The 27305-nt window shown below is 37.6% G+C and overlaps 3 protein-coding genes and 1 long non-coding RNA gene across 4 annotated transcripts in view; 2 read left to right on the forward strand and 2 right to left on the reverse strand.

The window, feature by feature from the left end:
* LOC144009135 (uncharacterized) overlaps window positions 1–6237 on the reverse strand; it is a 20063-nt gene extending 13826 nt beyond the window's left edge. The window contains exon 1 of the long non-coding RNA XR_013280847.1: window positions 6010–6237. This is a non-coding gene — a long non-coding RNA (uncharacterized LOC144009135). The remainder of the gene's footprint in view (window positions 1–6009) is intronic.
* cngb3.1 (cyclic nucleotide gated channel subunit beta 3, tandem duplicate 1) lies at window positions 5742–12868 on the forward strand. Its single transcript, XM_077508668.1, has 18 exons — window positions 5742–6206; window positions 6356–6503; window positions 6766–6817; window positions 7772–7935; window positions 8018–8317; window positions 8392–8600; window positions 8676–8726; window positions 8820–8906; window positions 8972–9036; window positions 9897–10019; window positions 10116–10257; window positions 10336–10495; window positions 10576–10673; window positions 10766–10849; window positions 10988–11106; window positions 12115–12267; window positions 12400–12529; window positions 12673–12868. The coding sequence occupies exons 1-18, from the start codon at window positions 6114–6116 to the stop codon at window positions 12691–12693; spliced, it is 2199 nt and encodes a 732-aa protein (XP_077364794.1). The 5' UTR covers window positions 5742–6113; the 3' UTR covers window positions 12694–12868.
* On the reverse strand, window positions 11362–23670 carry nsmaf (neutral sphingomyelinase (N-SMase) activation associated factor). Its single transcript, XM_077508667.1, has 32 exons — window positions 23558–23670; window positions 23293–23433; window positions 20812–20898; window positions 20264–20342; window positions 19979–20040; window positions 19850–19886; window positions 19721–19771; window positions 18850–18921; window positions 18689–18736; window positions 18548–18600; window positions 18353–18482; window positions 18203–18274; window positions 18026–18134; window positions 17783–17959; window positions 17563–17642; window positions 17246–17336; window positions 17105–17168; window positions 16812–16863; window positions 16453–16573; window positions 16062–16193; window positions 15794–15836; window positions 15313–15479; window positions 15093–15204; window positions 14963–15021; window positions 14829–14896; window positions 14690–14757; window positions 14487–14610; window positions 14328–14411; window positions 14075–14225; window positions 13496–13598; window positions 13305–13414; window positions 11362–13206 (listed from the first exon to the last, which is right to left on the reverse strand). The coding sequence occupies exons 2-32, from the start codon at window positions 23328–23330 to the stop codon at window positions 13112–13114; spliced, it is 2739 nt and encodes a 912-aa protein (XP_077364793.1). The 5' UTR covers window positions 23331–23433; window positions 23558–23670; the 3' UTR covers window positions 11362–13111.
* On the forward strand, window positions 23623–27216 carry slc35d4 (solute carrier family 35 member D4). The gene is made up of 15 exons (XM_077508677.1): window positions 23623–23866; window positions 24560–24606; window positions 24716–24793; window positions 24884–24965; window positions 25054–25131; window positions 25540–25565; window positions 25680–25731; window positions 25807–25855; window positions 25952–25997; window positions 26074–26109; window positions 26187–26221; window positions 26310–26379; window positions 26468–26561; window positions 26655–26719; window positions 27020–27216. The coding sequence occupies exons 1-15, from the start codon at window positions 23795–23797 to the stop codon at window positions 27078–27080; spliced, it is 891 nt and encodes a 296-aa protein (XP_077364803.1). The 5' UTR covers window positions 23623–23794; the 3' UTR covers window positions 27081–27216.
* The last annotated feature ends 89 nt before the right edge of the window (window positions 27217–27305 follow it).

The raw sequence follows: 27305 nt of genomic DNA on the forward strand, positions 1-27305 counted from the left end.
AATTCCGGAACTATATTGACCCAGCCCGTAATATTTTTCAACAACGGTTTGACCTTTGTCAGACGGAAAGTGTCGTAATGAGGTGACCTGCAGCTTAATGCCGGCTGGCAGGCTTGAACGTGTGACGTCTGATTGGTGCCAAGAGGTGTAGCTCACACAGCAACACGAAAAAGGCCGAGACGAAATTGCGCTGTTAACATTCATGAGAAATGATGACCGTGTCAGATGTCAACGCATTCTTCGTTTTTGCTTTCTTTCTATGCTTGCCCTCATTCAGTCATACTTCTTTCTTTCCTTTTCTTACTTTTTTTTGCCTCAAGAGAGCTAACATGCTGTTTGCTAGAGGAGTGAGAAGTGCTGAAGCTATCAGCAACCTGACCTGAGCTACATGAGTGCGCTCCAGCAGCCAGTGTTGTGACAGTAGCAAGCATGCGACTGTCAGCTTTAATAGGCAGGACTCATTCAGATTGGCCTAATGTTCATACAGCAGCTGGCCTGGCATGAATCCACATGATACACCTCAGCACCAATGCGGCTCACGCAAACAGACAGCATGAGGCACACAAAACAGGCACGCCGCACGCACACACCAGCAGCACCGGCGATACAAATGGATGGAAAAACTGAAATTACTAGGAATGTTCAATACCACATTTTTTTTTCAAGACCAACTCTTGAGTAGTCAACAATACTGATACCAAGTACAGATATCCTACGAGTACTTTTGATTCATAACATTTTCCAAACAAAAACAATGACAGAACATTTTCAAGAAAGACATTGCATAAAATGAATGGCAATTTTCTATTGTTCTAATTTCTAGTTCCTCATCACAACGTCATGAGTACCCATACCTTAAAAATTTTTCAGAGTATCGGCCAATCCCCACTACCCAGTTTTTAAAAGAAAAGCCAAATAGTAATTTGTATATTCTATGCGAATGGTGGGACAATTGGATCAACAATAATTTATTTAAAATTAGCATAGCTTCTAGCTACACTAATTTTAAATAAATTATTCTACAACAAGCTACTAGCTTGTTGTAGATTGGAGAACGAGACACAGTGACAGTTCTGTTGACGCAATAAACTGAACCCACAGCTTGTTTGTGGTACTGTGTGAAAATGGTTCTGGAGCGAGGTCATTACAAAGTCACTACAGGGATGGACAAGTACCGACACCAGGTACGGTATCATTATCGAGCTGATTCCCGCCTTATTTTAAGGTATCGGTACTTTTCTGGCCGTTTTACGAGCAAGAACTAGAAATTAGAAGGATACAAAATTTCCACTAATTTTGATTAAATTTTAAGAGAAAATTGCTATATTGGAATATAAATAGGTATGTCTTTAAAATGATCTGTCATTGCTTTTTGTTGTGTGTTTTTTTTATGTATCAAAAGTACTTGTGGTATACTTGAGTTGAGTACTTGTTCTGAAGAAAGTGGTCTAACATCCCTGGTATTTTATGAACAAATGGAAAAAAGAATAGAAAACAGCCATTAATTTAATGCAATTTTAAGGAAAAAAAAAAGTTATTTGGGCTATATAGGTCTTACTTTAGAATTACCTTATTGTTTATTTATTTATTTATAAAAAGCTGATAACTTGTACTGGTATCAGTCTGGAGAAAAAGAAAAAAAAAAGAAAAAAAGAAGTGGTATCGAGCATCTCTAAAAATCACCCCTAGTAACCAATGGTTACGACCCAGGCCTTTGACATAATTCAACTCAACTCATTTTATTTATATTGCACTTTCACAACAGATGCAGCTGTAACAACCTATGTCACTTCAGAGACTGGAAATGATTTTAGTCTCTTGGAAAAAAATTGTCACGGTATCCGATCTTGATGTCTTTTAAATGTTCATAAGTCAAACGAGCTGGTGTTTTTTTGTGTGTGTGTGTGTTTTTTTTCACTTGCCGGGAGCAGAGAATAAATCTTAACATCTGGCTAATTGTAGTCGTGATACTTCTATTATTTGTTGTAGAGACGGGCCAGGACAAGAGCGGAGTAGAGTTATGAAGGCTTTTTCTGCCCCCTTGTGGTGGCAATAAAAAATGCATCAACCTGTTATAAACAGAATCGTTTCTAAAATTCCTCTACAAACTGTCAATATTCAGTTTCCAACAATGATAGCAAAATGAAGCTTCACGAAGCTTCATGAAGCACTTGTGATAACATTTTACTATGTAGATGGTGCTCTTGGTTTAAATTGAAAGGCCAGTGCAATGAAAATTTGTGAATCTTTAAACCACGAGTGCCATCTAGAATAGTTAAAAATATCACAAGTGCTTCATGAAGTTTTTATGAAGCTTCATTTATCCATCACTAGTTTACAGTATGACACATTATTATACTGAAAGGTAATTCTAATAATCTGTCATAATAATCTGTGCAATTTTGATCTTAGTCAATGAAAACTAATGAAAAAATGAAAACTAAAATTCAAAAATCTATTTTGTTAATGAAATAAAATTAAAAAAAATGCTTTTAAAAAAATGAAAATTAACTGAAACTACATTTTATGTTTAGAAAACTAACTAAAAGTAACTAGAATTATAGCAAAAATGTATTTCTTTTTAGTGTTTGGTAAATCATTTAATACATGGGCCTTTGGGGGTGATTTTAAGTATATTTATTTTGATATTAACCAGAATAAAGACGTTTGAAGATAATGTTACAGAAGTATTGTCATCTAGCAGCAGCCAATAGAAAAGCACCTTCAGATGACGTCACTCCTCGGCGACAAATTTGCCTGCTTTTTCATTTGACTCAGCAATCGCTAGGTAAGAAATATGTTACTTTTTTCCATTTTAGCATGCTGTTTATTAAATATTGTACACAAGTAATACACTTTAAAAAAGCTAAAACTAATACGGAAAATAAAACCAAATTAAAGCTAAGCATTTCAAAAAAATTAAAACTAATTTAAAAAAACTAACAGAACCACCCTGAAAACTATTTAAAAACTAACTAAAAAAACAAAACAAACAAACAAAAAACTCAAAACAAAATTAAAACTAACTAAAATGAAAATTCCAAAACTATAATCACCCTGGTTTAACAGAATCCAAGCTGAATGTTAAAATTTCTATGATACTGTACTATACTTAGAAAATAAGGTCATGCATAGTACTCATCAATTAGTCATATTTCTATAAATAGTAGTGCCATAGCTGACTGGTTAATATATAAATCAATTAAATAATTCAATTCCAGCTCCAGAACCAGCACCCGCTCCAACCACAGTATCAGCTCCTGCTCCAGTTACAGACAACCCAAATCAAATTAGACCAGCATGGTAAGAAATACAATCTTCTGCCTCTTTTTGTACTGTAATCAACACGACATCATCCATTTTCAGCATCTATAGATTTCTCCAATATTTTACTTCAGCATTAGAATAGTACTGTATTTTCATCTCACCAGTCGCAACCAGTAAAAAACAAAAACAAAAACAAAAACAAAAAAAAACTATCAAATTAATCACTCCGAGTGTCGTTAATTAATCAGATTCCCGGGCAAGATGACAGGGAGAGAGCATGTGAGATCTCGATGCAGCGCGCATATTAACGAGGGGATGAACCCAAAGTAGATTAAAAGCTTTTCAGCTTTTGTGATTTAAGAAGCTCACCATGGGCGCTTCGAGCCCAGCAACATAAACTAGTGGGTGACAGGTAAAGACAGACACAGCTGATCCTTGCACTTTTAAACACTTCAATACACGAGTGGACCGACGTTGCACCATTTTAATTAGATTGGATGCCGGCTTTGGAGTAGCAAGTATGCAGACAGCATACATGTCATATTTAAAATGAACTGTGGCTGTGGCTTTGTTTGTATACATTACTCAGTTGAGCCAAAATGATAGATAAATTAAAAAAAAAAAAAAAAAAAAAAAAAAATCACTTTCGAGCCAAAATAATAGATAAAGTTAAAAGAAAAATCACTTTATATAAACCATGATATATTACTTATGAAATTGGGGTGATATGGTTTCAGGGAAAGTGTACTGATGAAGAATTATTTGACTGACAGAAGAAGACAGTTTGTGAAGCTTGTGATTTGTGCTCAACATGTTCGCACATTCATTGTGGTGTCCCCCAGGGGTCAGCGATGGGCCCCAAATTATTTATTCTTTACATCAATGATTTATGGAAGGCACCAAATGTATTTTAATGTATTTTGTTTGCAGATGGTAATATTTTTTTGTTTTATTATTCTTAGTAATATTAAATGGAGAGGTAGATAAATATGAAACAAGTTGTACGTAAAATTGCTGTTCTGTTTTGACTGCACATTTAGCACTAATATTCTGAGTTTATTTTTACTTGGTCGTGTACACTATATGGTGTATATCATTTGCATCATCGCAATAAAAAAATAAAATAAAATATATATCATTGCTGTCACATAATTAAAACTTCCCCAATCAACAGCCACTTGTGGAACTTCTGTAATAAATGTTGGACAAATAATGAAATTCAGAACATTATATTGTTCTTAAATGAGTGAATAAAAAAATGTATACAAATATAGTGATATTTTTACGCAGTTTATGATAAAGTATAATTTATCAAAAGGTCAGATACACTGGTGAGTTTACAAGTTTTCTTGTTTAGTTTTTGTCAAAGTTTTATTTATCAAATGTAAACATTAACATTTTCTACAGCATTCTTTTAAAAATGTTTGAATTCATTTGTAGTACCATTCTATTCCACTTGGGGGCACCGTGTGCTCATCTTAACATTTATCAACGTCTTCTAATGAAATGTTCATACGCCGTTGTTGTTGTTTGACTATATGAAGCATATAATATGCGAAAGTGAAATTGTATTTTATTTACTCAGAAACGAGGAAGGCCCGCCTCCGCCACCATTAACCCAAATTCAGATGACCAGCTTCGCTCCATAGTGAAGCTTATGAGAGAGAGACTTGATATCCACAAGGAGAAAGTGACTGATCAATATGCTTCATCACCAGAGATCATGAGATTGGCTGCAGCACCCCCCGCGACACTTGTGAGGAATAAGCGGTCAAGAAAATGGATGGATATTCTGACAATCGAGTCTTCCTTTGTGACTGAGACTGCAATATATTTTATCCATAAATGTACCTTAAATTAATGTTGGGCTCAATTATGAAGAAATTATTAATCAGGATTATTTTGGTAATAATTGAAATGTATTTTTTGGTCCAAAGCAAGAAAATGTTTTAACGTAAAAAAATATTAATATTGAATAATTAATATTAAATACAATTTATTATGACAACTCTAACAACTCAAAATTAGTATTGATAATTTTTTTATGATTATGCTGATTTTGTCATTGTGGAGTGCAATAATTAAAATTGAAATTAAATTTCAATTAATTGCACAGCCCTACTTTAATGTATCCGTCTGTTTACCTTTGTTTGCATTCATTTTCTGTCAGTCCTCGGTGGTTGGAGAAACCTGACAGAGATGATCTCATAATTGCTGCATTAAATAACTACAACTGTAATTTATCATTGAGAGAGTGGCAGAGAGCGAGAGAGAGAGAGCGAGAGCGAGAGCGAGAGCGAGAGCGAGAGCGAGAGAGAGAGAGAGAGAGAGAGAGAGAGAGAGAGAGAGAGAGAGAGAGAGAGAGAGAGAGAGAGAGAGAGAGAGAGAGAGAGAGAGAGAGAGAGAGAGAGAGAGAGAGAGAGAGAGAGAGAGAGAGAGAGAGAGAGAGAGAGAGAGAGAGAGAGATGCTGACCATAATCCCATTATCCAGACTGTGACCTCTTCTGACATAGAGGACCAAAATAAATTTAGGGACTTTTTTGGGTTCCATTGTATGAACTTGTCGTCCAACGTTACTGATTATATCCAGACCTTTGAAGGAAACGTTAATATATTTGCTAACCCTGCGAGAAGCAATCTTCCGTGATACTAAACCGATGTTAGTGACGGCTGATCTGGTGACGACTGCAAGAGAAGGGCAGTGCTCAGAGGGAATTATTCAGGTTAAAAGGAATTACTTACGTCAGTCCGTTGTTTGTTGATGTGAGAGTCAGACAACGATCTGCAGAAGATTCTGCAAAAAGGAGGAGAAAATCTTTTGACAGCAGCCTGGACATCATTCTGCCATGTTTGCAAGGTTAAAAACAATGGTGAAGGCTCCTGAGCCTCCACCAGCCCAAGCTGCTTCTGTGCCTTCTTCAGCCGCTCCACCAGCTAAGGTAAGCCTTTACCTGCCTTTGGGATGTGGTCCGAAACATATTTGTCTAATTTTTTGACAAAGAGCAGTTGTTTTGCAATTCACTGAACTGTTAACATTCCAATTGATGGAGATGACACTGCATGGTTGTGCTTGATTTTGTGTCTATAGCCTCCTGAAAAGAAGGAGACCGCTCAACCAAAGTTGGATGAAAAGCAAGAGGAGAAAAAGAAAGAGAAAGAAGAAGAAGCAAAAGAAGAGAACAAAAAAGATGTAGAAAAGAAAAAGGAAGAACCTACGAAAGAACAGCCAAAGCCAGGTAAATAAAGATTTGATCAAGCTTAAACTTTTTTTTTTTTTTATTAACTTTGAATATTATGCTAGACATTAACTTAATAATATAAGGTCAATTGTGTTCATTTGTATTATTTCAGTATAATATTTCTATCATGACTACTTGACTTTTATTTAGAAAGAATAATGCAGACCAGAGAGATTTTATCTTGCAAAAGGGTAATGGTAATGTTGTTGGTTCACCTGCTGGTCGAAGGAATGAGTCTGCTTATTTCTTCTTCACTCAGCTCCTGCCCCAGCAGCTCCTGTAGAACCTGTCAATCCGGAGGCAGCAGAAGGGTAAATAATGAATTTTAATTTCCTCTTATAAGATATATCGCCAGTTACTACTCAAAGATTGGTCTGCATCTTGTTGTCAGAGCCATCAACAAGCACGTGAAAGTAAAACTCATCAAGAAAAGTTCACTGTGAAATGTTAACCTAATCTCAGTGAGTCACAATTCGCAATATTGAGTTACTATAGTCTGAAAACATAGTTTGGTTCACTCTTTGCAAGGTTTTCACTACTCTGTACAGGAGTCAAGGCGTAAAAACATGTAAGTGTTTTCAATTCAATAAATCAATCAATAAATAACATAAGTTGTCAGTAAAGTGGCAACGTAAAATGGCTGCCCTCTGGCTTCAACCATTCCAGTCATAATATTAAGACTGGTCACCATGGAATGACTCCTCATTAAGGGGAGATCAAGAAAAGAAAAAAAAAATACAATCTGTTCTTTGTGACCCCACTACACTGAAACACGACATTCTAATTAATAATGTGTAATGGAATATGAATTAAGCGTAAAAATTCATCAATTTTTAAACATCTCAGGGGGAGGGCGCCATTTCGTCACTTGCTGTCGACTGTAAGTGACATCACAGTGGCTAAGAGCCGGGTAATGACCAATCAAGGCTCGCGTGATTTCTGGATTTGATCATGTGACCTTAGCGAGCTCAGCCATGATTGGTTGTTTCCTGAGCCCTTAGCCACTGATGTCATTTTCAGTCGACAAGTGGTAAAATGGATGGAGATATGGGAGATGGATAAAAACGAGATGGATAAAAACGGCTGGATTTACCTGCTTATTAATATTCCACAAGCACAATATTAATCATAATATCGTGTTGGGGCTGTAAAGAACATACATTTTGTTTGTGTATTAGTGACTGATTATCAGCCATGGAATAGTCTGTTTTTCGTTAACACATAAGACAAAATAATCTTTTGTCACCTTTCAATCATATTCTCAGCGACGAGAATGGTGCATCACCTCCTACGCCACCTGTTGTCTACTTCCGTTACACCGACGACACTCTCAGATGGTTGGTCAAAACGTTTCGGGAGAGAACAGAGAATCTCAAAGAGAAAGTCGCTGATCCGTATGCCAGCTCGCCTGAAATCACACCACCTGTCAGTAAGTATGGACAAAAACAATCAACACAAACGCACAAGGCGGCTGCGGCGGTGTTGAACTCACCTCTCCTCTGCCTCCTCAGCGCCCATTCTCAAGAAGGAAGATTACCACAGACTGAAGGAAGAGGAGCGAAAAGCAAAAGAGGAAGCGGAAAAGAAGAAGGCGGAGGAGGCGGCCAAAAAGGCAGAGGAGAAGAAGAAGAAGGATGAGGAGAAAAAGTTGGAGGCAGAGAAAAAAGCTGAGGAGGAGAGAATTGCAGAAGAGGCGCGGAAGAAACAGAAGTTGCTCCCAGATATCAAATTCACCTTCTTGGATATCCTCTTCCGACCTATAGAAGAAAAGCTGGATACCGTCCTGGGGTCTACCATCGACCCTTTCACTGGTAGATGAGATCCAAATCCAGCAAGCGAGCAAATAAATACGTGAAATATCAACTTAAAATGTTTGTCTCCTCAGATCGCCGTTACATCGCTTGGCTGGCCATCGTAGCCGTGGCGTACAACTACAATATTTGGTTCTGCTCCGCCCGCTTGGCCTTCCCTTTCCATAACGAGACCACAAACCGATACTGGATCTTTTTTGATATTCTGAGCGACCTGGTGAACGTCCTCGACATCATGGTTTGGCAACCTCGGCTTCAGTTTGTCAAAGCCGGCGATGTTATCGTGAGTGAAATTATCGTACGTTTGATGATGCGATATGAAAACGCAACATCTGGAGGATTTGTATTTCTCTTGCAGAAAGACAGAGCCCTGACAAAGCAACATTATCGGAAATCACCTCGTTTTAAGGTACTAAGTGTGAGAAGAAACTTGAATCACGGAAATGTTTGATGTTTTCTACCTGTTTATGTTATTTATTTTTATTTTGTTTATTTTGCGTAGACTGACATCATCTCCATCCTCCCTTTTGACCTTCTCTGCCTACACTTTCAATTCTCTGCCATTTACAGACTCAACCGCTTCATCAAGGTAGCCACTGATTCTTTCCTTATACTCACTGTTATTGTAGATATTTATTCCTCTTTGTGTCACAGATTGAGTCATTCTTTGAATTCAGTGATCGACTTGAGAGTATCATGGCCAAAGCTTACATCTGGAGGTAAAGTGCGGCTCTAATTTCAGTTTTCATGATCAATCATTTCTAAGTATTATTTATAGGGGTGTCAAATGAGTGGATTCAATTTTGAGTTAAAGTTCTTTTAACACCACTATTTTTTTCATTTTTTAATAACCACCCCTTACTTGGAAAGCATGTACTGGGGGAAATTCCAGTAGCAACGAAGCAGACACGTCCACGTCAAAGTTTAGCAGTAAGAAATGTGATAATAATGCATATATTTGTAAAGACTGGAGTCAAGTTGTATTTTACAATTTTAATAAAAATGTGCAGTATTTCACAAGTTACTTCATGTTAAAGATTAGATAGCTCTTATTAATAAGAAAAGAAAAATGAGCTGAGCTATCACCGTTTTACAAATGCAATTATGCCATCTAGTGGCAGAAAAATGACCAACGCAAATCGACATCACACTCGTTTTTTTTTACAGTAGAGTACATCTTTTTAATTTTAACTCAATTTTATGAATTATTATGAAATTAGTGTACCAATGACTAAATGATTAATTTAATTTGATTTCTGACACTCGTAACAACAAAAATGACAATGACATAATGTTTGATCATAATTCTTTAATAAGATGTCTTTCGTCATTTTATTAAATGTAATTTTTGAATTTGATTTTTTTTATTTAGATTATTCCATAAGCTGATTCCTTTTATTAAAACACAACGGTCCATCAGTCTGGTCCTAAATCTTTTTTTTTTTTTTTTTTTTTTTTTTTTTTTTAAAGATCAAACTTCCTTTCAACTTGTACTTGCTTTTTTTACTTGCTTAAATCGCCTGACACCCATAATTATTTATCTTGGGTGTTTTTTGTGGGCTTTTTCTTTCCAACCAAGAGTGGCTCGCACCACAGGCTACCTACTCTACAGTCTCCATCTCAACGCCTGCGCTTTCTACGTTGCCTCCGTACATCAGGGCCTTGGCACCACTACGTGGGTCTACAATGGAAACGGGACAGCGTACGTGTTCTTCATTTTCATTCATTGAAGTGTGAAACTATGGCAAATAATTTATTATTCTTTCACACGTTACTTTCTTCTGTTTGTTTTCCACAGGTACATACGATGCTACTACTTTGCAGTGCGCAGCCTGATCAATATCGGCGGGCTACCCGAACCTGTAACCACCTTTGAGATAGCCTTTCAGATGACCAACTTTTTTATCGGTGTCTTTGTGTTCTCCAGCCTGATTGGCCAGGTCAGGATCATCTTAAGTAGTCAACATTTTTTTTTTTTTTTTTTTGGTTTGCCGCAAACATTTTTTTCAAAATCATAGATGAGAGATGTCATTGGAGCGGCAACAGCGGGTCAAACATATTTCCGGGCATCAATGGATGGCTGTGTAGCTTACATGAACACTTACAACATTCCAAAGAATGTCCAGAACAGAATAAGGACTTGGTACAACTACACCTGGGATTCTCAAGGCATGCTTGGTGAGCTCTCTCACAACTATATCCAAAAAAATTGCACATCTAATGACCAATACAACATATAAAAAAGTTCTTACCTTCAGATGAGTCCGAGCTGCTGGATAAGATGCCTCTGGTGATGAGGACTGCCATTGCTGTGGACATCAACCTGGCTACTTTCCAGAAGATTGCTCTCTTTCAGGTGACTCCGCTTTAATTCAACAGACGGAGGCTTTTCCTGCTCTCGTTTAGCCTTGTCAAATTCTTGGAGTTGGAAACTGATGTTTCTTACAGGGCTGTGACCAGCAGATGTTGGTGGACATGCTACTGAGGCTCAAATCTATTATTTTTCTTCCTGGAGATTTTGTTGTGAAGAAAGTGAGTACATTTACTTAGTACTCAGCAGCATTTCCAAACAGGTTACTACGCGTGATTATAGCGGCCAGAAAGAAGCCACGCTCAGAGTAGGGCCAAGACTACACTCTCTCAAGAAGATATCTTGTGCTCTCGCTGCAGGGTGACATCGGTAAAGAGATGTACATCATCAAGAGCGGAGCAGTGCAGGTGGTGGGAGGACCTGACAACAGTATTGTCTTTGTCACACTTAAGGCTGGCTGTGTGTTTGGAGAGATCAGGTTAGCGAGCGAGGTCATACATACGCCCAGGCTCAATGTGTTACAGTAACTAATCCTAGAAACTAATCCAATACGAAAGAAAAAAATATATATATTTTTACAGTACTGCAAATTAAAACCCAATAGATATACTCTAAATACTCTAAATGGAAAACATAACTAACCAAATAACACTACTGTAAATGATAAAATGAATAATAAACAAAAACAAAAAATGTAAATGGAAAAAAAATAATAAATGGGGGGAAAAAAACATAAAACAATGAAAAAACTTGTAATAAAATGCCATAAAAACAGTTTAAATGAAAATACAATAAATGAAAAACTTACAATAAACAAAAAACATACTGGTGTAAACAGTAAAATATGATGAATGAAATGGCATATATAATAACAAAAAACACTAAAATGAAAATGTGTATAATAAACATAAAACAAAAAAAACACTGTAAATGGAAAAACAAATTACCACTGTAAACGACAAAACGTATAATAAACACAAAAAACAAAAACAAAAAAATTAATTAAATGTATACGTATGGTAAATAAAAACCACTGTAAACGGAAAAACATAAACGAAAAAGCATAATAAACATAAAAGCATACTGTAGATGAACAAAAAGTCAACCTCTACTTCCACAGATTTCATTTAGTGCAGGTTTTTTTGGAATGTAACCCCTGCGATAAACGGAACATTGCACATTCTTAAAAACAAACAAACAAAAAAACATCTGAACAATAAAACATTTATTGAAATTGCTACAACATATTTAAATGTTTTTGTTTTAATCATTTTAATTGGTAATATAATTATTGACCTTTGGGCTATTTTGACAAAAGCATGTCACAGAGATATTAAGACACCTGGTAATTTGATTAATAATTTTCTGATATGATTTATGCTAAAAGTTTTATTGGAGTCCAGCAATAATGTACAAAAATTTCAAACACCGTGTATCAAAAGTACATTTGATTTGTTGGTTTTGTTTTGTCTTATCTCTGTAACAGTTTGCTGCAGTCTGCCAAGGATGGAGGAAACAGAAGGACAGCAAACGTCAAAGCGTACGGCTTCGCTAATCTTTTTGTTTTGGAAAAGAAGGATTTGTTTGATATCCTGGTGCACTACCCAGAGTCTCAGAAGGTTCTGGCCAGGAAGGGAAGGTGAGTCGTGACTGAAATGCCCAAGAGTCATTATGCATGAAGAATTTGCAACTTTTCTTAGAACTGTTCTCGGTTTGCTGATTATAAGGATGCAAATTTATGATATTTATTTTTGTGTACATTTGTCCTAAGGAAACTGACCAAGGCCAAACCTCCTCCAGCTGCTAAAAATGAGGAAAAGCCTAGAGGTCTTGCTCTCTTTGGCACAAAACCACCAACACCAAAGTTAATTAAAGCGTTTGCCAACCTAAGAAAACTATCGGTAAAGTCACTTATTTGTACTTGTTTAGTTTTTATAAACTGGTGCTTGTTAATGAAGATTTTAGTAATGCTAAATCAATGACCTGGGAGCAGAAGTGCAGATCATGTACTGCATGAGTAACTTGTGTGTTTTCCTCTTCACAGAAACAAAACCCTGCAGCCTGATTCACTGTGGACTCTGGTTTCAACTGATCGATGACAAACATTGCATATTTTTTAAAAATCTGTCGAAAGATAATGGGAATGTGGATTTTTAAACATGTATGATTGACACGTGTGAATCAATGTGCGGGAATGTTAGAGTGTGCAAGTAGAGTATCAAGTAAAAGTACAAAAATCAGAGACTGGAAGAGTTTGTTTTTGTATCAGTTTTTGCAAATCTGAGCAGCATGTACGCATCACACATATTGCAAAAATGCCCACAGTATAATGCGAAAGTAACAGCATGTTAAAAAAAAGAAAGAAAGAAGGAAAAAAGCATTAGCAGCTTACGCATTGCTGAAGATTTGGGGCTCTTTTCAATCTCCCATTGCATTGCATCGATGGCTTTATTCTTCAAAAAATGTCCTGCAGAGTCTGCCCTCTAATTGTGCAGCTTCCAGTAGATAATCTGTCTGTCCTCTCCACCTGTGATCACTGTGGCACACAGATCATTCATCCACATGGCTGTGACTGCACCTGAGCACACAGGACAGACACACACTATATTACCATTTCTTTTACTCCACCATGTCACTAGTATAACATCCCTGCTTGTTGGGAAACAAGAGATGCACCTGAATGTGCCGAGATCCTTGATGTGACAGTGTTGCTCATCAAGTCCCACAGCAGGAGGTCACCTGACTGCCCCCCACACAGCACGGAGCTTCCGTCCCAGCAGAAACACCTGATGCAACCCAAACGAGGAGGACTTCATTTGAGAGAATAGTTATTTTAGAGTCATGTTTGCTCAGCAGACAGCAGTTACCTGAGCTCCTCCTCTGACCTCACAGACGAGGTCACCATTCCCGTCTGAACGTCAGTGACCTTCATGAAGGAGTCGGTGCCGATGCTGAGGATATGTCGACTGTCTACGTAGAAGAAAAAACTCGTGTTCACTGTCAGTTGCTGGCTTTCGGACCCGGATTTAGAATATATGCACATCAAATTAGACTAAGTTTCTGACTTCACTTTTATCTGCTAATCATTTTTGTTCTAGACTGTCAGAGGAACGTTTGAGTATGACAGTGACAAACTAAAACCAAAATAATAAACTTGACAGATTTGGCTCTGAATTTTTTATACAGCCCTTGTATTGGTACTCATTATTATTGTGGTCATCTGATGAACATGCATAATCAATGCAGTTTTTTTTTTTTTGGTTGGAATCTATCGTTATTCGCTGAAAACCACCTGTATAATGACTGTAGTGCTTTGGCGCCATCTGGTGGCATCTTGGTTTCAAGGAAGCACTTTGAAGAATAGTGCTTTTTGTAGAATGTACAGGCAATAAACCTTTTTTAGAGGTCGTGCTAATTACTCCTTTCCATAATAATATCCAACTGACCGGGGCTGAAAGACACGCAGTGGACAGTGGCGGCGTGGCAGTCGACTTGCTGCAGGGTTCCGTAGGTGTCCGTGTCCCAGATGGTGACGGCGCCATCTTTACATCCTGACACTAGCAAAGTCCCCGAAGGATTCAGTCCAATAGCGTTCACCTGAATTTTGGACAACAAAAGACACTAGTAATATCACAGCAGGAATGCAAAACCTTTTTAATACCTTTATCATCCATCCATCCATCCTGAATGCTAACTCACCCCAGAATCATGTTCCAACTCAGCCAGCAGCTCAAATTGTGATCTCTTGTGACCGCACAAAACTTCAGGATCACAGTGCCACACCTGAAATGTGACAAACAATCTTCACTGCTCTCACCTCTTTGATAAGTGAAAACTTTTTCTCTATCAATCCCGTACCTTGACGGTAGAATCCCAAGAAGCTGTGTAGAGCTTGTCGTTGGACCAAAGCACTTTACTGACAGCGTCGTCGTGGCCCATCAGCGTGTCCTGTCGCCTCCCATACGGGATGGAATAGAAATACCTAAAGGACAACAAACAGCAGGTGAGCAGAAGACACACAATTGAATGTAGATAAACTGGATTTCCTGTGTTATACGTACACATTATTATCCCACGAGGAACACACCACAATTTGACCATCTGCCAGCATCAAACATGACGACAAAGGCTGAAAGACAATTAGAGAGGCTTAGACTGGATCTTCCAATTCCAATTCAATGCTAGTCTATTTCAATGTACCATATTGGAGAAAGACATGCTCCTCTGAAAGTCCTTCAACTCTTTGGAGAACATCTTAAGCGTTGAGTCTGAAACACATAGGAACGGAAATAAAACTAAGAGTGACAGACATATTGATAAATGTTACTTGTTACCTTGAGAAGTGCTGAAAACAGAAGCTCCATCTCGGGTCACGGTAATGGCCGTCACCGCCCTGTGCATTTATGACAATTTACTAACATGAATCACTGATAAAGTACTATGCAGTGTTGTGAACCGGCGTACTCTTTATGGATCTTGTGTCTGGAGGCTGGTGTCAGACGGCTCATGTTTAACCACGCCAGCTTACGGCTCTCTTCTGTTAAGTCCTCGAAGGAGGAGTCCTCATGCAGAGAGCCTGGGAAGCACACACACATTCACATTGAAGAATTGGCATGCAACATCAAATGTATTGGACGTTCTTTAAAAGAAAAAAAGTGTTCAATGATGTTCAGTGAACACCAACCTGGGGTCAGTTCACTGATGGGTGACGTGAGGCTGGAGGTCCTGGTGATGTTCTGCGACCTTGCCGTGATCCTCTGAGGATGAGGAGTGGTGAAGAGTTGCGTGGGAGTCTGACCAAACTCCAGTATTTGTGTCAGCATGGCCACCCTCTGGTTAGGGTCCTCAATACTTCACAAACACACAAGGTGGCGGTGCAAGTAAAAGTTAAGTTTTGTCCACATTGTTGTTATAGAAACAGGATTGTAATAATTTGGGGGGATTATTTTGTTTTGGCTTTCGTTGCTTAATTTCACTTAGTTTTAATTAGTTTTTCAAGTATGTTTGTTATCTTTTATTTTGTCAAAAATGCTTTGTTTTAGTTTAGTTTTTATTATTGTTTTTTTTTTCAATATATTTTTATTTTTTATCTATAGTTGCCATTAACATCCACATTTATAGTGTTTCTTATTTATGTTCAATGCACAGTTTGCTTTGTTTCTTACCTGTCACAGTCGACGCCACCTTCATAGGTCAATGGGTGAAAGACTGAGGGAAGATGACATCACTGTTAACTTATATCACATTTGTATTTTTTCCCCAATATTTAATTTATAGTTCTCAAATTTTCCAAAACAACAAATACAAAAATGCATAAAACAAACAATAATTTAAAATGTCAAAAAAGAAAGAAAGACAAACAGACAATAATAAATACATAAAACATACATAATATCACATTTTTCTGGATTCAATGACGATGATTTATTTTACCGTTATGGGCCTGGACTGCTTCACTTCCTCTCTGCTTGAATCCGAATACCAAATCGATCCACTCGTGCAGGTGCTCCGACACATACTGACTCTCCAGCGCCATCTTGTGCTTCTGCAGGAAATCCCGAGCATCTGGAGAGGAGACAGCAGTAATATTATTTGCAGTCCTTCTCAGGCTCATGTTATCATGCATCTCAAATGTATTAAATATACCACAAGGATTGATGATTCAGCAGCTATAATCAAGGACACAAAAGCATGTGTCTAAATAAGTCAACAAAATGGACAAATGTAACTCTAACTCAGAAATTGAGCTGTAAGGAATGAGGGGTACATCCACAGAAGGACAAAAAGTTAGGGAGCACGTGTCATCACGTCAACAGGAAGTTACCTGAGGCCCAAGGAGGGAGAAGAACATTGCCGACAAAGCTTCCGTTCTGCCGTCGGCCAAGCTCAAGACGCAGATGATTTTCCAAGAAGCTAGCATCGTCCCCATAAAACTCCGGAATTAACTGAGGGAGAAATGGCGAAAATTATTACAACCATCAACTGAAGCACAAATTATATGCCAGTCAATAAACTATGCTCTACAAATTAGTTGCAGCATCATCAGTTTTATGCGCCAAACCAGTCTGTCCTTCAGATAAAAACATTCAGAAGAACAATATCAGCAAGTTATACATCATTAACATTTGACGAAAGGCAATCTTAAAAGTATTATTGCAGCTGAGCAAAACAGAATTATTGTACCTCTTTAAAGTCTGTTGCCCCCTCTAAGCAGTTTTTCCATGTTTCACCAATGCTGTAAAAAAACAAATGCATACTTTCACTTTCATAGCAGCAATACAAATGTGATGACATTTAGAGATGACATGCTAGTGTTTATTTCCCTTTCAAAGAGTTCCCAGTGTTACATTGAAAATGTCAGTTTGGATTGCTGCAATGCATGAAAACTAAATACAACACAATGAACACAGAGCCTTAAATTTAATGGAAAAAAAAAAGAGATTAAAGTCAAAGAATGACTTGAATAAATAATATACCTGTTAAACATGCGATCAGCATGGTCAAAGCGGCCATTTTGCAGACACAACATGTGTTCAGGAGCTGTGGGGAAGGGGAGCAAAACTCATGACAAAACCATATCCTGAGGTTTTATATACAATGTGAGGTGCGTGACTTACCCACTCTGACCAGGTAGAAAAGGACGTAGCCGGGAGACGAGTAGTGGCTGCCGTACATGAAGCGAGGCTCGGGCATGCCACTGAAGCGAGACTGAGAAACACAGCTTGGATTCACAACTGACTTCAGAAAAATTCGACAAAACCAAAGGTGACTATTTTTATTTTTTAAGTTGCAATTCTGCACAGCTGAAAATTACCGCCACAGTGATAAAAATGTTCTGAAGCAAATGATTCGTTCACAAGTTTAATCTTTGTACAAGCGGCTAACCTCTTGTACAGTTACATCTGATTATATTCTGCAGGGGAGTGGATCTCACCAACAGCCGGTCCAGGCGCTCTTTGTTTAACGCTCCAACAGGTTTGCTGAGGTCCCTAAATGAGGCCGCATTTGTCATATCTGAAAGACATACCAGTAAGGTAGGCTAGCAATTAATTCTGTACATAATGTGTCTTTAATTAACAATACGTTTGATAGTCCTAGTAGAAATGTATGTTGATTTATGTGAGTTGTGTTGTATGCCTCTGCTGTCAACCCACCCAGTTGTGTACTTGAGTAGTCGGCAATGACCCAAGGGAAGACGGGATACTGGGAGAGGTCGTTGCAGCTGCGGTCTGCCAGGTTGTTGAGGTGGAGGAGATACTGATAGTTACTCAGGTGGCCGCGCTGCCACTGCAGCATATAACTCTCTGCTGTGTGCTCTGTCATGTGGTTCTCTGGAAGAAAAAAATTGTCATTGTGATACCGTAAGAGGATTTATCCATCGCATTGCATTTACTCACCCAGGAACGTAGCAATGAAGTAATAAATTTCATCTCTGTCTGCCGCGTTGTAAAACTTGAGATAAATGTCCGAGCAGAAGTCGTTCTCAGAACAGAACACTTCGAGCCCCTGCAAGTGAGATTAGACGCGTTCATGTAAATATTCTGTACAGGACTGCTTGAACTCGGTGCACTCACCAGGGGTCTGAGACCATGTCTTCTTTTGTAGATCCGCCTGACTTGATGCAGTTTGATCTGAATGACCTGCTCCTGAAGTGAGAGAGTAATGACATCATTCTTGAGCTGCACTGCAGCCCGCATGACCTCAGACTATATCAGACAGCTCACCGGATATCCATTGAGTGGCTGAAAGTAGAGATTCTCATTTGTAATGCAGACGTGGCCGGGATTGGATACCAGAGGTAGAACCATCTCCACCGCACACTCCATGTGAGGCTTCTCGGCAACATTCTGAAAGCTTTCCAAACAAATGGTTCAGATACTCATTTCTTAACACAAAACACAAGTCTGAAAACCACATACCAGTACTTGTCAAAGGATGTTCTTGCCAGTCGGGACTGAAGATTGGCTGTAATCTAGAAAATAAACACACACAAGGAAATGTGTAATTGGACTATAATGTGATGACTACTTTGAAACCAACATGAGCGTGCATGAAGTCACCATGGCAGTCTGGTCGCCAAGCTTCTCCAGACAGGATGCTCTATGCAGCTGGGAAATAAAGGAAAATCATCAATACTAATACGTGCACGTGGCAGAGATAGGTAAGATCAATTTCGCCAAATATACAGTTCTTTCCAACTATTACAGAATGTCCGACATACTTGATGTAAAGTTTGAACAACATCCTCTGTTTTTCGCCACACTTCCAGCTGAAAGTTCACAGTCTTCGTTCCCTTTCACGAAAGCAAGTGAATTTAGTTATTCATTCATTCAAGCCCAAAAACGTGTAAAAACGTTTTAATACTTTGTCATTCACTCCCAACAACGTGTTTACATGTGTTTTTTGTTGTTGTTGTTTTTTTTTAATGCAAGAGCATACAGAAGGCTTTGATGCAGCGTCTGACATGAAGGGGTAGCTTAAAGCAATGATAATTATTAAAAACACGGCTAGCAGGTGGCAGCAGAGTATAAGAGCTCAGCCAGGGCCATGTTGCAACAAGCTCTGTTTGTCAATGTTTTCACCAGGAATGTGAATATTGATGAAACTTAGCTATATTCTAATGGCTGCAAAATGGAAACAGATACAAATATACTTTTTTTCCTGATAAAGAAGAGACTAATCTTTCTTTTTTGTAGGTTCCATGTTTTTATAGCAATAGAACAATATTCTATGGGCCTTGCAAAATCTGTCAAAAGGGGGTTTCTTCAACGTAAATGGCTGGGAGTGAATGAGTTAAGAGAAAATTAAACATTCTGACAGTATGACGAATATAAGGCGTGTGTTTGCTTTGATGGCTTATGACATTCGCAAGACCTTTCCTGGACTTAATATGCGCAAAAGGACTCTTCATTTAGTACACCTGGACAATCTAATAATAACAATATAAGAACTGTATCAAATCAGCATTGACAAAGGTAATAAAGCAAACTGAAAGGGGAAAAAATGACAAACATCTGACAGTATAAACTACAATAACCAAACATGATATTAAACCATACTGATAGCCAACAGCATGTTCACACGAGACTTACTCTCTCGTTTCTGTAGGGTGAAATGATGCAGTTTTCTTTAATGTAAATAACCTGCAACAAAAAGAAGAAAAATAGTAAGTCCAAATGATTAGGCCAGTGAAATTCATACATCTTGAGAGGTAACCTTACCTGTTCACACTGAATTGAAATGGAGGACGGTTTGGGTCTGAAATGGGAAAACAAATATAATCACCACCATTTTCGATGACAAATGTAAAATAAACAGAGAAATGAGACATACATGTAACATGTACTCACTCATTGAACGGGTTGGTCTCTTTTTCCACAAACTCAATCTGCTTACAGTCCCGTAGTGGAATCTGCAGGCAAAGCAAATTATGCATAATGTAACTTATTGTATGTACACTACTGCAAGTATAAATACTACATATTCGTGGGAGATAGGGACCGTGCTGGCCCATGTATAGCGAAAATCTGCGTCTAACTTTTTTTTTTAACCCAAATATTATATTAAATTACTATATTAATATTAAACACATGTTTATCTACTGTCAAAGGCATGATATAAAATTAAAAACAAACCTTTAAAATTGGCTCTGTAAAATCTTCTGGGTCAAAAATGATTGATCTGGAACAGACCTTGAATGAGCCTCGGATTTTTCTGTTAGGGAAATAGGGAAACACTGAAAAGGACAGCAAAAAGCATAATGCAAAAAAATACATATATTACCGGTAATTATGAATGGAGAAAGTCTCATATAGAATTCTAAAGATTCATTTCTAAAGATCTGCGAGTGTGTGTTTGTGTGTGTGCGTGTACTTTTTTCCATTGCCCCCCCCCCCCCCCCATTTCACTCTGCTCCTCACTTTCTATACAACATCTTACACAAATTTCTCGCTTTCAGATACTGTACACCGACATGCATTTGTCACACACGCCTCATCAGCTGAGTGGCTTTTTTGAGTTTTGCAATAAAACACCATCCTGTACAGTGGATATCAGATAACAGACTTGGATTATGTTTGAACAGCTGCTTTGTTTGCATGGTGGTTCCTGGATTAAAACAATATAACAGCACCAATGGCACCAGTGCAGGTGATAGTGGAACAAAAGAGTACAAGTGAGTTACCTGTCCTTCACTGACCTTCTTGTCACATTGTATGCAGTGTGCTGTTCAAAATAATACTCTTCCAAATCCAATAACAAGAGAGAAAATCTACAAAAAGAAAAGAAATAATAAAACATCTTAAGTCATCTGTGTGAATAACTTTTTTTTTTCAGGTTCCAAACAAGCAAATGTTAACTCATTCACTGCCTTTGACAAGTATATTTGTCAATTGTATTTTTTAGAGCGGTGCTAAATGGGGGCGAATCTGAGCATGCTCCACTGTAAATATCAAACTTGGAAACAACTTTACTGATGCCCAACCACCGGTAGATGACATCATTGCCCCATTTTATAGGAAATAAACACAGTTTCAGAGTCCATGGGAGAAATGGCTGTATTTTGGCAAACCTACATTTTTCTGCTGTCAATTATAAAAGAACGGGACGGGACAAAAAGTAGGGAGTCTATTCTGTTATTTGGTAGATTCGGTTTATATATAATTATTGAATGTAATATCACGTGAGTATTGGAAATGTAAAAATTTTCTATAATGACTGGCAGTGAATGAGTTTTAATTATATTACTGTAAATGAGTCATCTTATCGACATTTTGCAGTTACACCACTCCGCTTCGCCAGAACATGCATCGTCAGGATAATTACAGCAGAGCTATTAAATATCAGTTGTATTCCTTGCCAAAAGGTGGGTGGCGTGTCATACTGGATGTTCAGGTTTGATAGCTTTCAACCTTTATTCTAAACGTAAATGAAACAATTACACAGAGCCAGGTTTCCCCCCCCCACCCCCCCCAACTTTAACCGAAACTTTTTCTTGGATGAGTCAAGCAATTTCTTTTTTTCCCCCCGCTTTGACTTCCTATGTCAGGAAACAAATGATTCCTATATTTGTTATGTATACATTTAAATTAAGTCAATCATACATTCATTTATTATGCATTCACATGGGATATTGTAGCAGTTTAGTCCAACATGAATATACATACAGTATTTTTGATTGAATATCCAATAAACTAAATTGAATTAATTAGACTCAGAAAAAGAATCTTTGCCACTGCAAAAACTAGGGATGTGTGGGTACCGAATACTGACACCAGGTATCGGTATTCAAGGTATTGAACTGGAGACGGTGGTCAATACATTTATTTATAGAGCCCTTATAGAGCCTGGCAACCCACACCCACTTTCTGGCTGTAAGAAAGAAGTCCCTTCAGATCACACATTGAATAGAAAATTGCCATTGACTTTAAGGGAAAATGCTATATATTGGGATATATATACTGTATATCTTTCATTAAAGAGTTCCAACATTCTTTTTTGGGGGGAAAATTTTATGTACTAAATGTACTAGTAGTGTCGGTGACTACCGTACTCAAGAGATGAGAATCGTACTGCTATCGGTCTGATAAAAACTGGCATTCAAAATACCTAGCAAAAACATTCACTTGGAATGTAGGAAGTAAAATTTTTTTTGATACTTTGAAGTACTTAGCCCTGCGATTGGCTGGCAACCAGTTCAGGTGTACCCCGCCTACTGCCCAAAGCCAGCTGAGATAGGCTCCAGCACCCCACGCAACCCTTGAGATGATTAAGCGGTCAAGAAAATGGATGGATGGAAGTACTAAGCGAAATATATATATATATATATATATATATATATATTTTTTTTTTTTTTTTTTTTTTTTTTTTTTTTAAGTACTACAATATACACCTTGTTTTTTTTTTTTTAATATTATGCAAAAATATCTGCACATCATTGGACTATATGTTTGAATAACGAATATTTATGTTGAAACGTATCCTTGTTAAACAGGTATTTAATTTACGCTAGGCGCCCCAGGGAATCTAATGCAGGTCACAACTTTATTAATGCAACCCCAATTGCTTGAATCTAGTGGGAAAGTCTTTATTTTGTTATGAGTTCATTTTTGTGTTTGTAGCAATACTGTAGAACTGCAATGCATTAATGTACTCATCAAAATGACAGCCCCCTTTTGTAGCTAGTAATAAAAAAACTTAGGCAACAAAATGTCAGTCCCCTTTTGTAGCTAATACAGAAATTCAGCAATCAGCATTTCCCCACCTTTATACTGCATTGCAATAATGTTCTGCCAGAATAAACCTGGCATTTAAATTAATATTAGAAAAAAAGGTATTATTCATTTTTGCAGGGCCTCATTACATAGACCAGGTGTATATTTTCCTAGTGTCAACATCATGTTGCAAAATGAAGAATAGCGAACACTACATTTCCCACAATACCCCAACGTCTTCTCCCAAGACTCCAGTCTATTTCCACATTTTGCGCTCCTGCATTCGTTCATGTTCATGTTTGCACCATAAAAAGGTTCAGCATCTCTCATTTTCCAATTGGCCCGGTATGACTTTGTTCTAATGGCAATTCATCCGCAAATTCGAAAAGCCCACTCGCTTAATGCAACACACAAGTGACACGCCGCGTCGCTAAAACAGCATGACTACCGACCTTTCCTTAGTTCGCTCTTTAGTCTTCAAAAAGGCCATGACTGTCCACCATCCTTGTGTGGGGTCCAGACTCCAAGCAGCTCGGTCACACGCCTGTCAACAAGGTAACTTCCTCCACACCACGTGACCATACATATACGATCTGTGGGTGATACAGAGCATCCAATCGTACACTATTTCGAGATACACGTTTTTAGCAATAAAGCCAAGGACGTACATGGACAATGAAATATGTGACATAATTATATTATTTTACAATCAGGTACCACAGCGGTGACAGCAATTCAGCCGCACAGTATCGCATGTCAGGCATCCCAGCAAGTACTTGTCACTAAAGAAGCGATCTTGGTTTGGCGACGTCTTGACGTGTCAATGAGTGCGCGCTGACTGTAGACAGAAGTTTCGATTGGGAAATGTCAGGCCAGGACTTTGAAAACAAGCGAAAAATATTCGGATATTAGTGTTGGCGGCGCAGAAGTCATGCTGCGTTTTAGCAGGTCGAAATGCAGTGGAAAAGAAATTTCAATGGCCTCGCCTTTAGCTTCTTTTTCATTGTGTCGTATTTCACAAACAAGGTGAGTGCCTCACACTAAAGAACGCGTTTTAGAAGAAATGGTTAATTTTTTATATTAGATCGAAATTAGGTCATAAACAGTTGTCTGTTTTGAGCTACATTCAGTTTATTGGACTTTGTCGTTAATGGGTTTTCAACGGGCTGATTAAAATTAGATAGTTTCTACTTCCTCGTACATCTGTACCTGTAACCATTGTCAAGAGTTTGGGCTTTGTTTTCATTTTTTTACAAGACTAGTACAGCATATAAATATTTCTTATATATGGCTGTAGATAAATATCACAAGATTAAATTTAAATAGTAGTAAGCTTTATTACAAAACTTTATGGGTTAATTAATTATTGGGGTGTTCTCATCCAATATTTATATTTGGTATCGGTCCAAAAATAAATAAATAAATAAATAAATAAAGTATCGGATTAGATCGTTGTACTGCAAAATATATATTTTTATGCTTAATAATTATATTTTTTATTTAGTAATTCTTTTTTATTATTATTCAAATGCAGCACATTTTATGTTAGAGGTTGAATATATGTAACCCAAATGTTTGGAATAAATGGATCATATATTTACTCATACCTACTGTTGCTGACTATTCTTTGTTTGAAAAGTATCTCATGATCCAGTCTCTTAATTTAAACTACTTCTTTCACTATGTACTGACATGTAATTGCAAGAATCTCATTTTCAGTTTGTCCTGTCTGTAATGAACTTCACCTATCCAACCTTATTTCAAGGGTGAGTAGTATATTTTATTGTCATTATGACTGATCAAAATTCAAAATGGTCTTAATGTAAAATCCAAGTTTTACAGTAAGTGCTAAAGACTTCCATGTCTCTATCAAAGATGGCAGACATTTATCGGCGCGCTTTTACTACTGCTTTCTGGCAAGCTTGGATGGGTGGAAATGAGCCGCATCTCCAGGTAGGCCTACACAAACTTATAGTCATTCAACTACAGTACATCCACTTTAGACGGCCATCATGTTTGATCCATTTCAATACTCCCTTTCAGATCAGCTGCCTTCGCCTGGCTTCCAGGCTCCCTCCTGTTTGTGGGAAACATTTATGCAGGTTCCAGAGCGTTATCACGTCTCGTGAGTCACATACCGGCGTTTCACTGCGGCTTCTAATGTACAGTACGTAATAATCGATTTAATAACGCCACATTCTTTCCCCTTACAGGAGATTCCTTTCTTCTTCACTCTACAGAACTCCTCTCATGTTGTTAGTTATGTCATCTTGAAGGCTGTTCATAGAGAGGTGAGTAGAGTATGCGCTGTTGTTAAACACGACTTGTACTTTATGAAAACAAGTCTAACCTACTTCTTAAACATGCAGTAAAGCCTTGTTTTTTTGCTCCAGGGCTTCTGCTAAGAAGATGATTACCTTAAGTGTACTTTACTGTCAAACCAAATTGTGGTTCAGGAATAAGTTGGACTTTCAAAACTCAAATTATTCCGCTTATAGATATGTTTTAATATTAATGTAGTGTGATTATTATTTTGAAAATATTATACTGTAGAATATAGAACCTGGACAAAAATATAGCAATCCTGATTATGATTAAATATAATCTTCTCACTTTGTGCTTCCCCCCCCCCCCAAAAAAAAAAAAAGTCATTCTGACATCATTCATGTTGTGAACGTCATTTCTCTCTCTGATCACAGAAAATTGAGTGGCTGAAATTTATCAGGTGTGTAATTTATTTTGTATTTTTTTTTCTTTCATGTATTGTATTGAAAATTAAATGTGGGGCAGGAGCTATTTTTCTACATGAAAATAAAAACCCTGTTTGTTCCTCTGTTAGTGTATGTCTCATGCTAATTTCAGCAATCAACCTCCCTGCCTATGATCCCCAGGTTACTATTTTCTTGTTTGTATACCGCATTTATGATTATTTGTCACTTAATTGACGAGATTGTCTTATCTTGTAGTTTGACTTCACCGGTTATATGTGGGCCATCGCTCATCTAGTCTGTGTTGGTAAGTCCATTTTTCCCTTTTCAGCCTCACTTTCGTGCATGTCTTGCTCGCGATGTGTGACATCATTTTTAATGTTTATCTTATTTGTATTTTAAGGGGCTTACAGGGTGTTTCAAGTACACTACAAATCCAGTAATTTGAGGTAAGAGTGAGCACATTTGCAGCAGAAGCAATATTCAAATTCTAATGTCATTTTTCTTGCAACATTTGTGGTGTAGCGACATTGAGCAGCAATGTGTTAACTACCTGTTCAGGTAAGAACAAACCGTTCAGAATAATGTAGTTATTATAATAACAAAAATTTAAGACTAATGAGAGCTTTTTGTAACAGCGTTCTGCTTCTGGCAATGGCAGCTCACCCAACAGGTGTGAAAGATTTTGTTTTCAGTCCCCATGTTTTACAGTGGCAATTTGAAATGCTACAGTTTGCCCTCTGACCTTCGTTCCTCAACAGGTGACCTCACAAGTGCCTTGGAGTTCCCCTCACTTCAGTCCTACTCCTTCCGCGGGGGCTGCTGTGCAAGGTGATCCCGTCATAGCCACTAACCACTATTTTCACCTAAGATGTAATAAATAAGAGACAGTTATTGGATGATTGCATTGTCATTTCAGTGCCTTGCTGGGCTTTTTGCTGCTTTTGGCCACAGTCAAACTAAAAAGTGGATTGTCCCTCCAGCACTGTGCAATGTGGATTTTTATGTCCAAGGTAAAAACTAATATACAACAATTTGTGAATCAAATTACTTGCACAAATGTTATACACAAAATAGTTCTGCAAAATAATAAATATTTATACTAGGTTACTGCAATGTTCCTGTCACCTCTTATTTTCTATATGGACATGAACACCCCATCTATAATTTGGTAAGTGGCAAGTTTAGAGAAATTGTTCTGAAAGGATTTTTTTTTTTTTTTAACACTCTATTGCAGTGTTTTCAACCTTTATTGATTGACCAAGACACCTATACTCCATTTGTAATTAAACAATTTTTTTTGAACAAATGGAGTGAAATTGGAGCATTTCCCGCTATTTCATGGTACGCTGGTTGGCAATCACTGTTCTACTGGGTAATTCCTGTTTGTTTGTTTTTCTTGTTTTGTTTTTGTTAAATGTTGAAGCTTTTTTTTGTATTACTTTCATGTCATTTATTGTTGTGGTTGCAGTATGGCAGTGAGTCACGTGAGCGAAGCTTTGCTGGTATATTTTGAAAGAGAAACACAGTAATATCAGCACTTCTGGATGGACCAAAAACCTGCACTTCCTGAACAAATGTTCTTCATTGTCTATATTTTACTATTTGCACTTACTTATTGTTGCTGTAATAAGGCCCAGACCAAATAAAATATTTGTTTACATACTGTATTGTCTCGTTTGTACCTTTTATTTTAAAGGTCAGTGATGAAAACCATGTTATCAATTACTACACCCAAAGTAAAAGTTGAGCCTGAA

The sequence above is a fragment of the Festucalex cinctus genome, chromosome 20, assembly GCF_051991245.1.
Source record: "Festucalex cinctus isolate MCC-2025b chromosome 20, RoL_Fcin_1.0, whole genome shotgun sequence".
Taxonomy (NCBI): Eukaryota; Metazoa; Chordata; class Actinopteri; order Syngnathiformes; family Syngnathidae; genus Festucalex; species Festucalex cinctus.

Bases quoted from the DNA above. Each gene is read 5' to 3' on its own strand.
- slc35d4 (XM_077508677.1), top strand. From the start codon at position 23,795: ATGCAGTGGAAAAGAAATTTCAATGGCCTCGCCTTTAGCTTCTTTTTC. The intron at 25,856-25,951 runs GTAAGTCCATTT...TTGTATTTTAAG, and splicing joins CGCTCATCTAGTCTGTGTTG to GGGCTTACAGGGTGTTTCAA. The intron at 26,110-26,186 runs GTAAGAACAAAC...TTTTTGTAACAG, and splicing joins TGTGTTAACTACCTGTTCAG to CGTTCTGCTTCTGGCAATGG.
- cngb3.1 (XM_077508668.1), top strand. From the start codon at position 6,114: ATGTTTGCAAGGTTAAAAACAATGGTGAAGGCTCCTGAGCCTCCACCA. The intron at 10,020-10,115 runs GTACGTGTTCTT...TGTTTTCCACAG, and splicing joins TACAATGGAAACGGGACAGC to GTACATACGATGCTACTACT. The intron at 12,530-12,672 runs GTAAAGTCACTT...TCCTCTTCACAG, and splicing joins CCAACCTAAGAAAACTATCG to AAACAAAACCCTGCAGCCTG.
- nsmaf (XM_077508667.1), bottom strand. From the start codon at position 23,330: ATGGCCTTTTTGAAGACTAAAGAGCGAACTAAGGAAAG. The intron at 20,343-20,811 runs GTAACTCACTTG...TTTCCCTAACAG, and splicing joins AGAAGGTCAGTGAAGGACAG to AAAAATCCGAGGCTCATTCA. The intron at 18,275-18,352 runs GTGAGCTGTCTG...CTCTCACTTCAG, and splicing joins AGCCACTCAATGGATATCCG to GAGCAGGTCATTCAGATCAA.